This window comes from Triticum aestivum, chromosome 5D, assembly GCF_018294505.1.
Source record: "Triticum aestivum cultivar Chinese Spring chromosome 5D, IWGSC CS RefSeq v2.1, whole genome shotgun sequence".
NCBI lineage: Eukaryota > Viridiplantae > Streptophyta > Magnoliopsida > Poales > Poaceae > Triticum > Triticum aestivum.
The window spans coordinates 90,360,840-90,375,990 of NC_057808.1; the positions used below are offsets into that span (position 1 = coordinate 90,360,840).

General features: G+C 39.8%; 1 protein-coding gene and 1 long non-coding RNA gene across 2 annotated transcripts; both read right to left on the minus strand.

Moving 5' to 3' along the window:
• Positions 1-11,790: 11,790 nt before the first annotated feature.
• On the minus strand, positions 11,791-12,734 carry LOC123124416 (uncharacterized). The gene is made up of 3 exons (XR_006461075.1): positions 12,581-12,734; positions 12,237-12,494; positions 11,791-12,155 (listed from the first exon to the last, which is right to left on the minus strand). It is a non-coding gene; the product is annotated as an uncharacterized lncRNA (long non-coding RNA).
• Positions 12,735-12,795: 61 nt separating this feature from the next.
• On the minus strand, positions 12,796-14,508 carry LOC123120308 (clumping factor A-like). The gene is made up of 2 exons (XM_044540279.1): positions 13,997-14,508; positions 12,796-12,905 (listed from the first exon to the last, which is right to left on the minus strand). The coding sequence occupies exons 1-2, from the start codon at positions 14,304-14,306 to the stop codon at positions 12,796-12,798; spliced, it is 420 nt and encodes a 139-aa protein (XP_044396214.1). The 5' UTR covers positions 14,307-14,508.
• Positions 14,509-15,151: the final 643 nt, after the last annotated feature.

The window sequence follows — 15,151 nt, forward strand, 5'->3', positions numbered from 1 at the left end:
AGTCTGCTTAGAGCTCCTTTGCATTGGATGCTTCTCCCAACACACCAGATCCCCGGGTAACCACATCCTCCGACGAGTCTCTACAGCGCTCTGCTATTTCTCAGGTGGACACCTCCTTTCCATACCCATTACCGCGGCTTACTCACTGTCAATAACATGTCTTCATGTTCAGTAAGAGTAGATCTTTTCTTTCATTAATTTGCCTTCCATTGCCCATGATTTTCCTTCCTAGGTGTTCGATCTGTTTAAATCCTAGACAAAACTGGCCAGGAGATTCTAGAAGCACAACCCAGGACTGCAAGGTATATCCCTCTGTTTCCAGATCCAGATCCAACTATGTGTTTTATTCATGCAGATGAATACATATTTCGTTTTTCCCTACATAGTTTAGTATCTGGTCTGTGTGCTATCATATAGCTATCGATAATGTACTTTAATAAAGCCAGAAAATCATGTAATCTGGTGCCCTTTATTGATTAATTCTAAAGTATTCATCTTGTTTTTCTTCTAAATTTGTTTAATGATAGCAAACTACATCATCCATGTCTATGCTTTGCCTATACTCTTTTGAAAGAAATTGTTCCAGGCCATATGAATACTTTCTCATTCCTGGATTAAAATCACTAATTATCTCTGTTCATAGCCTAATTATATTATAACTTCATTTCATCTAGGCTTAGTAAAGCACTATTACATCATTACTGCATATCAATTTTCAAACTTCAATCTCCATTATTCTTAATGCGCACTTTAATTGTGGCTTCTGCCAGCCTCCCGAGTCTTATCTTTTCAAGCCATTCTCATGGAGTTGGTTGAGCTACGCACAACATCTTTGGCTGAGGCAATGTTTGACAAGCTTGGGCTCCCAAAAACAGTCTACTATGTGCGTTTGCTTGAGCAAGGTGGATATAGATCACAGATTGAATTTCACCGCACAAAAGAGCGTTATGATGCTTCAGCGCCCCGCACTAAATTGTTCAGCCATATATGTGTAAGCGGGGAGGCAGCAATGGACCATGCAGCTAACCTAGCCATTGGATACATGGAAAGCTATGGAAGAAAGGTTCTTGTTGATTATAACTACCATCGGCTGCAGCAAGAAAAACAAGCTTACGCAAAACTTTCAGACAGGTTGTCAGAAACAACAGAAGAAATCAATCAGCGCAATCAAACCATCAAACAGGTGACTAGAGAAGCATCCAATTATCTAGAAGAAGTGCATGTTGCATCAAACAAAATCCACACCCTTGCTGATGCTGCCTTAGACCCTGCTGCCGGCCTCTCTCTTTCCACTCTAAAACAAGCTATTCTACAAATTCAAAATGCAACTGTTGCTCTCCAGAGCACTACAGCCGCTGCACGTATTTCACGAGGAAAAGGGCATATACTCAGAGGATAATGTGCCTGAACCAGTCTATGATGGTCTTTCTGATGAAGAAACCAATGAAGATTATCATCAGGACATGGATGATGACTGCGCTCATTACGTGCGATCCCCATAAACAATGTGTAAAGCCCATTGGACTAATCAGCAAGTGAAGCTTTCTACATATAGCTTCACATCAAACCTTGCTTCTTTCTGCAAAGAGCCAATCTATTATCATACTTGTCCTGCTAGGGTGGCTAAATAAAATGTGAAGCTCAGTGTTTATAGCTTCACATAAGAAACTATCTCATTCTCAACTACTCTCTCATTGTGTACAAATGTGAACTATATTGTACTATCTAAGACCAGTGTAATATATCTATGTTTTACCTTCGTATTCCCTTTCTAAGATTCTTCGTTACACTACTTTTACCATTTACCTTTGTTTGCATACCCTGTTTTTCAAGTACAAACACACTGAACATTGGTTATCCCAATGCACACGCAGTCATTTATTATTGATATTCGGTTTTGTTTGCTTATGAACAGATGAAGCACACCGTGCAGGCTGAAAACATAAATCTTGATGATGTTATTGTACCTGTTATGCTTAATGAAGACGACAACATTCAAAGTAATGTAATACCATTGTCCTATGCTGGCAGAACTCGTTCTATGATTCACGCATATCGTGATGGAATGTCGGCTTCTTATGTCCACAACTCACCTGACATAATCACCACCTTCACATGTAACCCTAAGTGGGCTGAGATGACAATGCCACTTAAATTAGAGCAACAAAAAATCAATAAGGCTACTGAGACTAATCGTATCTATCGCATGAAGCTACTTGAGTATCTGCAGAAGATCAATGAAGGGAAGATATTTGGGCCTGTAATCACTGGTACTGTGCCTAATGATTTATCTCTGCTTTCTCCATTTTCCTTCGGCATGCTCGGCTAATATCCTCTTCTGTAGTTCTCCATGACATCGAATTTAGAAAAAATGCACTGCCGCATGCCAGAATCCTTGTTTGGCAAAACAAAAAAAATAATAGATTGGTCGTGCCAACTTTCATGAGAACCTTCGTTTCAACCACTGTAAGCATTTCTTTTGGACCTACCTTTCCTGCTTCTTTTTTCTTGCTTCAATTCTACATGCTTTGCAGTAATTACCTTAACTCTATCACAGGGATCTGAGCTAATTGATGGTTATGATGATACTCCTACATATGGTCTGATGCCTCGGCTACAAAGGCATGAACTGTCTATACACTAAAACATAACATACCACTGTCTACTTACCAAAGCCATTAATTCTCATATAAACTATAGTTCATTTCACACTATAAATCCATCATCAAACAAATTTATATCCTATTGTGCTTAAATCTGTGAAACCTCTGTTTCTTCATTCTATCTTGTATAGTTTCTATTCATGTTCATATAAATATAGATACATGCTTCCCAGGTACTCCTTTTAATGAGAATTTGATAAACGTAGGAGTGAGCCGACTGTTGAAGGGTCCAATTCATCAAACATATTACAGTCCTAGCTCAGTCAAAGTTTCCAATGAGCATGCGAAAGTGGTATGTGTGTTCTTGCAGCCTCTTCTTTCTACTTATTTCTCCGTTACCATCCTCTCCGTTCTGTTATCTTTAGCATGAAACACAGGAATATGGCCTACCATATCAACGTCTTGTCTTACAAACTTTCCTGTTTTTCATGTCAGCCTGTTCTATGTATGAAGCCTTGCTACCTTGATGCTTGGTGCTTCAGTCCTCACTATCTTCACCGCAAGACAAGTAACAATCGCCTTTTGAACAACGGCCATCCTTCGCACTCATGGAGATGCACCAAAGCTCTCTTTGATCAACTCCCTGCTTAAGATCTGTGTTAAACTACTTTTGAGTCTTGTACATATCATCGCGACCTGTCCTGTTTTATCTATCTCCTTAGTAACTGTTTGTATCCATTGTAAATTCTCATTCACTCATACCACAGACTAATGCTGCTGCAATACTAAGTTTTCTCAAGTTTATGTCTATGTGCTCGTCCTTCTCATTCTTTTATTCAATTTTAAACTTCAATGATCAGCCTTTATAAAATTCATTAGGTAACACTTAAATTAAGGATAAAACTCCTTTAGTAAGTACAAAAAATTCTTCTATTGAAACACTGAACACTTAGTATGAAGGCAGAATATTTTAACCTTACAAGAGCTTTAATAATCAAATTAAGAATACATAGTGATATACTTTGCACTTCCTATCCACAGGCACTTAACCCACTACCTATAACAATTATAGTTAATATTTTTCTTACTCTGCTACTCAATATACACGTACGTACATATAACCAGACAAATCGAAGCCAAATACAAAATCAAGACTCAGCAACACAGAGACAAGCCCATGATAAAGAGTTATAAAAGCCCATATAAGTCCAGCCCATCCAGATTTTACCGTCGCTCTCGACCGTATATAACTACTGCACGAGCACACTTTTTGACCTAGATCCCCAATAGATAAACTCCTGGTTCTTCTCTCTGCCGACCAGCGGCTCCACCAACAATCCATCCATCCCTATCCCTACCACAGAAAGAGGTAATTCGTCCTTTCCTTTTCGATTTCCTGCTTCGCTTGCTTTCTCCTCACTGCACTATCCCTCTTCAATCTCAGATAAAAAATCTCACGATGGAGGACATGGACATTGGCATCGTCTGTGACAACGGTTCCCCAGGATCAGCAGCATCAAGGACAGCAACGCCTGCGCCCAATGTAATCTTCTGATCACCTGTTGTAGTTCATTCATCGGTCTTTATAAACTTGACTTTCTGTTTTGCTCCATCGCCGGCTTATTTGCCTTGCTTCTGTGTTCTTGGAACAGTGAATAAAAGATACATGCATGATGAAATACAGATAGTTAGGTTCGTGGAAATAGTTTGAGCGCCGCCTTGAAGCAACCAGAAATAGTTTCTGGTGAGCTTTGGTCAATGTGTCCTGACCAGCATGCTTCTGTAGTTACTAAATCAGGCACCTTTTGTTTCATATCGATCAGACCAGGATCTTTCGCATTTTGGCGTACTCCGAGCAAGATGTGTGTACGCTTTAGTCTTCACTTGCTGCCTCTATGCTGAAAAGTAGTGTATGATATAGCCTATGATCTTTAAACTTTGTTGTTATCTCTGTACCCAGAAGCGGGTTATCATCGCTTACTGTATATATGTGAAGGCCTCTTCTTCTGCTATTCTTTCCAGGCCACTGCGGCTAAAGAACAACCTTTTCTTTCATGTATGCTTTCACTTCAATTCTTTCATCAAAACTTCCTTCTAATCATGTCTTGTGATCACAGTGTGTACAAAAAATAAGAGCAATTACATTCCTGCCTATTTTACAAAGCATTTGCAACTATAAGTGCATATCTGCAAAATATCAAACTCCATTCAATTCACACCAAAACAATACTCACTTCTCTAGCTTAACCGTACACAATAGCCACTACTTTTTTAAATAATCTAACCACCGTCAAGCACGCTCTCAGCAGGCATGCTCTCAGTTCTGAATATAACACACTTTTCAAGCGACATCGGACATCCTATAATTTTGGGCAGCACCTCAAAGCAACCAGAAATAGTTACTGCTAGCCTTTGGTCAATGTATCCTGGCCAGCATGCTTCAGTGGTTACTAAAACAGCCACCTTTTGTTTCATATCAATAAGACCAAGATCTTTCCCCTTTTGGAAAACTCCGAGCAAGCTATATATAAACTTTAGTCTTCCCTTGCTGTTCCTATGGTAAAAAGTACTGTATTATATAGGCTATGATCTTTAGATTATATTGTTCTCTCTGTGAAGGACTCCTCTCCTGCTATTGTTTCCTGAAAACTATGACTCAAGAAACAAACTTCCTTTTATGCATGCTTTTGCTTCAATGCTTTCATTAGAGCTTCCCTGTGATCACGTCTTCCAATCACGGTGTATGCAACGAATTAAAAGCAATTAAATTCCTGTTTATATAACAAACGATCATCAACAACTACTACATCTGCAGAAAGTCAATAGTACTTTCCTACATGACTTAGTGCACCATTTCCAATCTTATCTGCTCACTGCATATAGTACATTAGCTATTCTTTTGAAGCAACAAATATATTAATGCATTCTCTCACAATAATTAGCTTCCACACGGCTTCCCATTATATCATCTGCTCAGTGGTCTTACGACAAAATAAATCTTAGATTTATAATCAAGGCCCTGGTTTACAATCAAAGTCGAATTCTGCCCTTCAAATAGCAACAGCTGCCAAAATATTATATGTACTTTATTTTAAAATCCAAATTTGGCCGCAGGTTGAAAAATTATTAGCAGCTTGAAAACTTTTTCATTATTCTCAAAAAGTACTCTCTTTGCGAAAGCTCAACAGTTAAAAGTTTTCCCTGTTCCAAAATTGTTCGTAAATTAAGAAATTTTGCTTCTTCTTAAAAGTGTTTAAAATTCAACAGTTGTTCATTGCTGTGAAGAGTTGCCCGTAATTTTTAAAAAATGCTCCTGCTTTCCCATCGTTTGTTCGCAAATTCACCAAATGTTTGTGCTTTCCTATTTTCTAAATTGTCTTCATTTCTACCATAAAATGATCATCGTTTCAGAAAAATGTTTCTGTTTTTAAATGGTTGTCGAAATCTTCAAATGCGTGCTATTTTACAAATTCAGAACATTTCTAGCATTTTTTTAAAGCTCGTGTCTTTTGTACCGAAAGCAATCGTGCTTTTTAAAAGAAATTGTTCACATCTTACAAGAAAAGATCCACAAAAGAAAAATTAATCCAATCTGCCGAGGTGACTAAGTCCAAAGTATTAACATTGCCATTGCACCAACAAATTACATCAGGCCTGGTGGAATGGGAATAATGCAGAGCTTCACATAGGAATTCTGCTGTTCCACAGGAGCATGAGCAGTTCGCTGAGTCGACAAAACAAGTATTCAGTTCTATTCAGGCCTAATGAATATGTAGCTATATACGGCCTAGATACAGCCTGCCTACAGCCCAGTCGCGGAGAGTGGAGGTGACACTAGGACCAATTATCCCCTCCGGTAAATCTTTCACGCAACAGGACACATACCTGTCCTGTGGCTACTCGTTGAAACCTCGGACATTCTCTGTTCATCGACGGTGCATGCGGTGAATCTCACCGCCGAGGCCCACAGCGGGCGAGGCGCTCTTGTCTTCTCCTTCTCTGCATCTTATCCATTCCTCTCCTCCCCATTCTCTCTGGTAGCACTCTCAGATCCAACCCTCAGCGACGGCCATTAGAAGCTTGCCATGGAAGCTATGAAGACCGCCGCCGACTGACTCTTCCCCATGGTATTCCCTTCGCCGCCATTGTATTTTACTACTCTACTATGTTCCCTTCTCTTACTGCAAATTGGATGCTCTAATCCGGTTTCTCATGCTTCTTTTAGATCCACGATTTTTTCTGCCGACCCGCCTAGCAGTTCTTCTACCACCGGTCACCATCGTCTTCCTCAAGTATATATCTATTCCGTTCTGGTCTAATTTACTGTTAAGCTGGCTTTGAGGCACCAGTACATAATGTGGCTGAAACCCCTTGTGCCAGTGCTTTTGATTTTTTTATCCTTAGTATTGTGTCTGACTACCTAAGACGTGGTGGTGTTTTAGTGTGGTCAGGCTTAATATCCTTTCTGTCCAAGGTAAACAAAATAGATGAGAGCGATGGATCTACCTAATAATTTACTTCAATTCCACAACCTTCCTATAAGCTGTGAATTATATATTACAGGAAAATGATAGTAGACATCCTGATCCACCTGCAGTTAGTCTTCTCATCACAAAATCCAAACTGTAGAACCCACTTGTCACCTATCATGTTTTCTTCCCCTTCCAACCCATACAGACTTGAGGATGATACTATACGTCAAGCCAGCTCTTTGTGATAGTGACATTCTCTCTCGCTTGCGGCAGGTCCAGACAATGGCTTCTGTTCCAATTTCATCTAAGATCCTGCTTGATGCTATGTTAGAGAAGGTTGGCCTGCCAGGGGCCACCTACTCAGCAATCCCAACAGATGGTTCCCGTCTGCAAGTCACTGTTACCTTCTATCCAATCAAGATCAGGCTCAAGCGTTCACCTGTCAAGGTTTCCATTTCTACCTCGGAGCACCAAGATCTTGAGGAAGCTCAAGATTATGTAGCTGCAGCATCAATTAAATACATGGATGCTTATGAGGGCGTGGTTCCAAAAGACTATAGTTATGATCAACTGAAGGCTGTGGAAAAAAGAAATGCAGTGTTGTATCAGCAGCTTAAGGCAATGAAGAGGGACAACGCATGTCTGAGACAGAAGCTAAAAGAGAGCATTGGAAAAAACAAACTCCTGAGCAAAGGATCGGATGGATCCCTGGACACATAACAGAGCGTCACCAACAATCTTAAGCATTTGGTCAGTAGCAGGATGAGCCCAGGATCTGGTCCAGATGACCTGGAGCTTAGCAATGTTCTTCTCAATGTAGAGGCCAACAGCGAACATCTTCAGCAGTGCACTAATGACACAATGGTTAACCTTCAGGAGACTGGCGTTTATCCATACGGTCAGGAACAGCCAATAAATGAAGATAAAGGTCTGTCAACCCAAGGCGATGGAAATCCACCGTCACACCCGGAACTAAGAACCTCATTTTATGATGAGGAGGTCTTTGACGACAAATGGTGCTGCTCTGATGACTTCCGTGCCCTGCCTGAAGATCGCTTCTAATCTCATAAGGACCATCAGATTGCCATCATCATCGTTAGAGCCAGTCACTGTTCCCTACTAATATAGTTATCTATAACCATATGTCGTGTGTGTCTTATCGAACCATGGTACAATCAATGCGTCTGAATCTATCTATTTAGTTGTGGTGGTCTGTATGTAAGTGTGCACCTGATAATGTAATCTACCATATCGAACCATATCCTATCGAACCATGGTACTCTCGGTTATGCAGCATATGCTGCCAAAGCTTGGTGCTTTGTCTATTTGTTTCGCTGCACGCTATTGTATTTGAATCGTGTGTTGAATTGCATTTCTATGCTTGCAAATTTACTTGAGCATTCTGCCTTTACTATCATACTTCTGTTACTTTGCTTACATAGGTCTCTGTGATTGCCTTTAAATAGTTTTAACCTGTGCTTTATTCCCATGCCACTGAAATTTTATATAGCCCCGTCCTGCGGACATTGCCAGCTCAATGGACGATGATGATTTCATAGTCAAGGGGCTTCCACAGGTTATGACTAGGCCATGTATATGCATCAACATTCTTTGTGTTACCGTATCCAGTTGACTTGATAAATTCTTTCGTCTTTCTATTGAATGCAGCTCTCTGCCATCTCTGTTACCATTAGCAGAAGGTATATGCTTGAACAGGCTATCAAGCGAATCCGCGCTACAATGCATGCATTTGAGCTAACTGATGATGATGACGCCACGTTGATGGCATCAATGAAAATCGATCTACAACCTCACAGCAAAAGCATATTGCCAACCCAACAGGTGTTCTTTGGAGAATCAACTCAATTTGCCAGCGACGCTGTTGAATCAGCATGTTCTGCTGCTTTGTCCTATCTGTTGACGACGGGCATAATTACGATAGATGACTACAACTCAGCAGATCTGAATAATTGCCAGAGACAACTCAAAGCTGAGCAGTTCTGGTCATCAGAGCTATATGATCGTGTGGAGTCGTTTCAAAAACAGCTCAGCTCCTTGACTACAACAAAGAAGAGGCCTAGTTCAGAGAGTAATGATGATAGCACTCCAACAGCTAAATGTGTGAATAAATCAGAGGTAATCATTGCTTTGTTTTGCTCTCCGCTTCCGTTCCTCCAATACCACATACCATTTTACATACAATTGCTCATTGACTTGTAGGATGGCCTCAACGACACTCCGGGTTCACTGCCGCCAAACAAAGAAACATCAACCAAGTAACATGCCCTCCCTCCTGCTCTTTAGACTCATGCAATTATATAGATTACTCATGTCTATTGCTTTCCTAGTGAAACAGATCACAGCTCCAGCAAAGAAATAATATCTCAGCCTGTTGCCCGCAGAGCTTTACTCTTTAAAGACTAAATGCACGGATCACATGTAAGACAGCTTGTAGGATCATTTCCTGTATAGCATTCTCAAATGCACTGCCTAGACCTTGCTCGCCTTACATATAGTTCTGTGCTTATCCTTATAAGTTGCTGTACAAATCCCGGTCGTGCACTATTAACATATGCACTTTCTTTTAGAATTCAGCATACCCTGCTTGTCATTAGCACTCTCTTTACAACATCTACATCTCTCTTTACAGAAGATTATTTGTTTCTTACTTTCCAATAGTGATCATCCTCATCCACCCATACTTCGTCTAGAAAATTATTATAGCATTTCTTTGACAACGTAAAGCATCGGCAAAAAACATCAAAATGTAGCGTACTAACTTGGCGTTTGTTCCCTTATCTACTGTTCCATACATATATAACCAATGTCTTTCAGTGAGGTTTTTTTATCTGATATTGCATACTTCGATATCGCCTGTTGATGTGTCTTTGAATGTAAATGTCTAACTGCTATATCATCCCCAACATCAAGGGTGCGTAGACAGGACTAATGTTGCTCAAATGTGAGCATACGTGCACGTGTTCAAGGAGTTTTGCCCTCTGTCTATGCCTCAAGTCTCAATGATGGCTCTCCATATTATCGCTACCATGTCTTATTTGTTTTGTTTGCTCAGCAAATGTTTTGTTGTACAAGAATTAGACGACACTGGACCTGTATAATTATATCCTACTCATGCAGTTTATTATGTAAGTTTCGAATGATGTTATCTGTTTCTATTAATATCATATCATGTATTGGAAACTCTTCTCTAAAGTAGTCCTGCTCTATGTGAACTTTTAAATGTTTCAGAGTTTTTGTGTTAATCCTTGCAATGTTCCAGTGGTTCTATAAATATGCTATATGTAGGCACACCCATCACTTCCCGCCTGCTAAAGTTATCTTTTACTAACTTTTTGTTTCTTGCTTCATTTCTTAGTGTTGTGTAGTCAGCTGTATTCCATAAAGAATTATTTCATATTCTGACAGTACTCCTATTCAAATTCCAGCGTTTGCCCATTTGACCATTTTTATAATGACTTTCTAACAATTTAAATGTATTAATATTGTACTCACAAGTTATTTGTATCTGGCCCAACAAAAACACATATTCCCTGTCCACAAAAAATAGTAAACGCATCTGTTTTTGGATAATGGCACCGTTATCTATAAAACCAAAATTGAATAGCACTATTCATACATGCTACTGTGAAATGTTCTACCTTTTAGAGTTTTAAACGCTTGCTAAAGAAAAATGAGTGCCACCTATTTTTTTCCCCCGGCCTGCCTTCTCGTGCTTCTTTTCCTCGCTAAGTCCATTGCTTCAGAGTACCCCTTTTCTCCTATGGGCCATCCGCCTTCTCAGGGCCGAGACGTTGGCCCTTTCCATCACACGCACCAACCATTCGTATTGTCCATGTATTCAAGTTCATAGGCATATATATTGACATACCATGTATAGTTTTTTTGCATACAATGAACTACCACTTTGTTTCAAGAAATTTATCTTACGTATTTGTCCTACTTCATACTAATTAATTGCTTGGAATTTATAAACGCTTACAGAATATGATGCCCTATTCCTAAAAAAGCAAAAAAAAATCAGATACTCCTATTTTCCCACCTTCTTACACACATCGCACTCCATGGAAATTGGCCTTCATAAAAATCACATTCTTATTTTCCTTTATTATAGCTAAGCTGTTGTGATGTTCCACCCTAGGATGTTTGCTACTGGTAGAAACCATATCATGTGTTTTCGATATTCATGTTTTCTTTCGTGAGCTTTCAGTATATATGTGTAACCGAAACTTATTTGCTAATAACTCATTTGTTAATTCTTAAATTTTATTGTGTGTTGGCAGCAGAGTTGGTGCAGAACAATAAACTTAGCCATTAATTTATGAGAATTCTTTGCTTCACATGATACCATCTGTTCAATACTCTTACAACAAATCCGTAATAGCAAGGTCATATATAAGTAAAGAAATTACAGCTAAAATCACAATACGTCCTTCAAACTATTTATCGTGTCTCTTATGCCCCAAATTGCCATTGCACCTTCCTTCGTCAGATAAATAATGGAAACATCATGGTAAAACTGTGACCATACAAGCTACAGATCTTCATCCAAACAAAGATGAACTGGGAATTAGCACATTGTTGCCCAAAAAATAGACCCGGTTCAGCTGCCAGGTCTTTTTTTTGTGGGTAAAAGGAACAAGACTATGATGAGCAAAAACACAAAGACATGTGACATCAAAATAATGCTGGCCAACACAAATCCGGTCACAGAAACAGCAGCAAAGCAAGACCCCAGCTAGCAACACCTACAAGATTTATATCACTAAAATTTCTTCTCCTGGTGAAAGTTACTTCATGCCTTAAAACAAACAGCATTGGAGGCTTAGCAAACAGCGCACAGGTCACACATGGTTCACAATTTCAATCACCGTTCCATTACATGAACATCATGACAGATAGATCACTACCAAAAGGAATGCATACTGCCCCCCCCCAACTCAGCACACTTGACTAGAACCTAAACATAACTAGACATGGAACCATAACTAGACATAGGTATATATACATAGCCTTATGGAACACCTTAGATACACGTCCTTAAACGCTGCGTTGTAGACACCTGCACAAGTACAAACTTACTTACACCAGGCAATAAAATAGCAATCCTTGTACAAACTAAACGCACGGTGCATGTACAAACCTTCTAAATCTTGTGAACGGTGAATTCTGGTTTCCCTTTGCAAGCTCAAACAGAGAAAACACACATTTCCCCTTTTGTCAGCTTTGCTTCCTTTGCAAAGTCACTCCAGTTATGTGTTATGGCGGCCCTGTTGTCCACGCCATTAATAAGGCGAACACGTCTTGCACACCGACCAACTGATAGCTTGATCTTCACCCCATCAACTGGAGTGGTAATGAAATCCACCAGATACTCTTTAGTGAAGGAAGTAGAGAAGTACTACAAAAATACATCAGAGCTATAGTCAAATGACATGACAGGCTAATACGCTGATGCGAATGTAAGTACACTCAAAAAAGTCATACCATTCTCTGCCCAGCCTTGGTAAAGGTTTTGTTCATCTCACACACGTAGTGGCCAATAGCAGGCTTAACTGACTTAATATAGTGGCTGAGACGCTTCCGAGCACACATTGACATCTTCAAATTCTTTGAATACATCCATCTACCATTAGAGTCTGGATTATAGCCTGCAACCAAAACCAAACAGATTGATTTGATTCAGCCAACGAACAGCAGAATCAGTTAATCATGAGCAAGCAACGCTTACCAACTGTGTAATGTTTAGGACAGTCACACACGGACATGCATACCTTCCAAGGCTTCTTTACCTTCATCCGCTTATGCACTCCTACATAATTGAACAAGCCAGGAAATTATAAGTGCAAAGGATAACAATAACTGGCACGGTTATATGCAAGTTAGGCTGTGAATTTAAAAAAGCATTCCAAACAAAAGTAACCCAAGACAGGATAGTTTCATCATTGCTGAACAAATAAAATAGCAGAGATGGTATTTCTCTTATGATGTTGTTGATCATATGGAGATGTATAACATCATGCCAGCACAAGGTTGATCATTCGTCGCCTTCACGATGCTATACATATGTCACCCAAACAATAAAATACATACTATACATATACATACATCCTCCAATTTCCATAAATTATAACAAATAGTCTTTAGCCAAGAACAGAGCTGGGAGCAACAAAAACGACACAATTAATCAAAGCATAAACCTAAGAATAGGTCGCAATGTTACATAGTGTTCAAAGAATGTTCATCCGCTACTTTTGCAGCCTAAAAACATTCTCTGTAGTCTACTCTCCTCCATTTGTTGCCTATCCCAGCAAGTACATGGCATGAGGGTTGAATAATGAATATATGTGGCTAAAAAGACAGAGAGTTGAGGCATCTTAAAATATAAAAAAGGAAACCTATACAATAAATGTGATGAAAGCCACCAAACTGATACTTCCATCACAAACTGTATCGCAAATTGAGATCATATAACCACTGTTAACGAATTGGACCTAAAATCATACTTCCATCACACACTATATTGCAAATTAAGATCATGTAACCACCATTAGCAAATCAGACCTAAAATCGTGTCGGCCAGTTCGGTCGTACATATCTTTAATACCAGATTTTGAGAATAACAATAAGCTAATAACCACACCAAAGTACTGCATGCCTTTCTTCTGCTTTATACAAACTGAATTTCTCTGAAATCCTCACAATTCCTGTCAAAGCTCCTGCCTTGAAAGTGAAAGCTTTCATGCCTTTCTTCAACTTTATATAAACTAAATTTCTCTCAAATCCTCACAGTTCATGTCCGACCTCCTCCCTTGAAAGTGAAAGCTTTCAGTTCTAGAATTTGTGGCTCTAAGTACATGCAATGAAACTCCAGGATACTGAGATGCACGTGTGAAAAAGTACCTTTAGAAGAGGTGGTATGTGCACCTCCATCAAAGCTCCTGTATGAATCTTCGTCAGAGCTCGTGTATACACCTTCATCAGAGCTGGTGTATACGCTTTCATCTGAGCTGGTGTCCCCGCCTTCATCAGAGCTTATGTGCCTTCCTTCATCAGAGCTGATGTACATCACTTCATCGGAGCTCATACGCATTCCTTCATCAGAGGAGCTATCAGCACACCCATCTGAGCTGCTATTCGAGTGTTCATCAGAGCTACTGTCAGTGCTTCCATCAGAGTTGATGTCCACAGGATCGGTTCGAGATCCCCTCATGATCCCCCGTCGCAGGAACCTACAAAATGATGGATCTTCAATCAAAACAATGCCGCCATTGAAATAACCACGGCGATTTACTTCCCTATGGGCACATCCGTAGATATAAATAAATACAACTCGGGATCTATCATGGCTAAAAAAGGAGACAGGAGGGGTGGAAATCGACACATAAATAGCGGAGACGCAAGTTCCAGATAAATCAAAGCTAAATCCAAACATGCAGACAAATCCAAAATCAGAACAGAGCAGAAATCGCACCGGGCGGCGGCTTCGGAGACGCCTCTGACGACGAACTGAAGAGACGAGAAAGAAAGGGGATACACAGGCTCGCTGGATCCACTCGCTGCCGCTTCATATTCGGCTCTTCACAGGCCACGACTGTCGCTATTCGTGGGCCCGGGTACATAACATTGGCCCATCGAAATACTTATCTCCATATACAGAGAACAAAAAGGTGTTTCTTTCTTTTTTCCTTTTGTTACTCACAAGAAAAGGTCTTTCTTTTCCTTCACGTAAAAAAACAAATATTTGCAAGGCACGGTTCTGTTCTTCCATTTACTATTACATCTACTTCAATTCCTCTTACAGAAGCCAGTATTCATTTATTCAAAGAGCATCGTTATTTCATATTTGTGGCATAACTAAAAAGGTTATTTACCTTTCTGCAAGACATTGGCCATCCTACATGACTTAGTGCATCATTTCCAACCTACTATACTTACTGCATATAATATATGAGCTATTCTTTTCGAACAACAATATGTTAACGCACACTCTTACAACGATTGGCTTACACTCGGCCTTTGCGCCATTGGCGCAACGGGTCATCTAGTCTGAATAAC

Bases quoted from the DNA above. Each gene is read 5' to 3' on its own strand.
- LOC123120308 (XM_044540279.1), bottom strand. From the start codon at position 14,306: ATGAGGGGATCTCGAACCGATCCTGTGGACATCAACTCTGATGGAAGC. The intron at 12,906-13,996 runs GTACTTTTTCAC...TCAATTATGTAG, and splicing joins ACATACCACCTCTTCTAAAG to GAGTGCATAAGCGGATGAAG.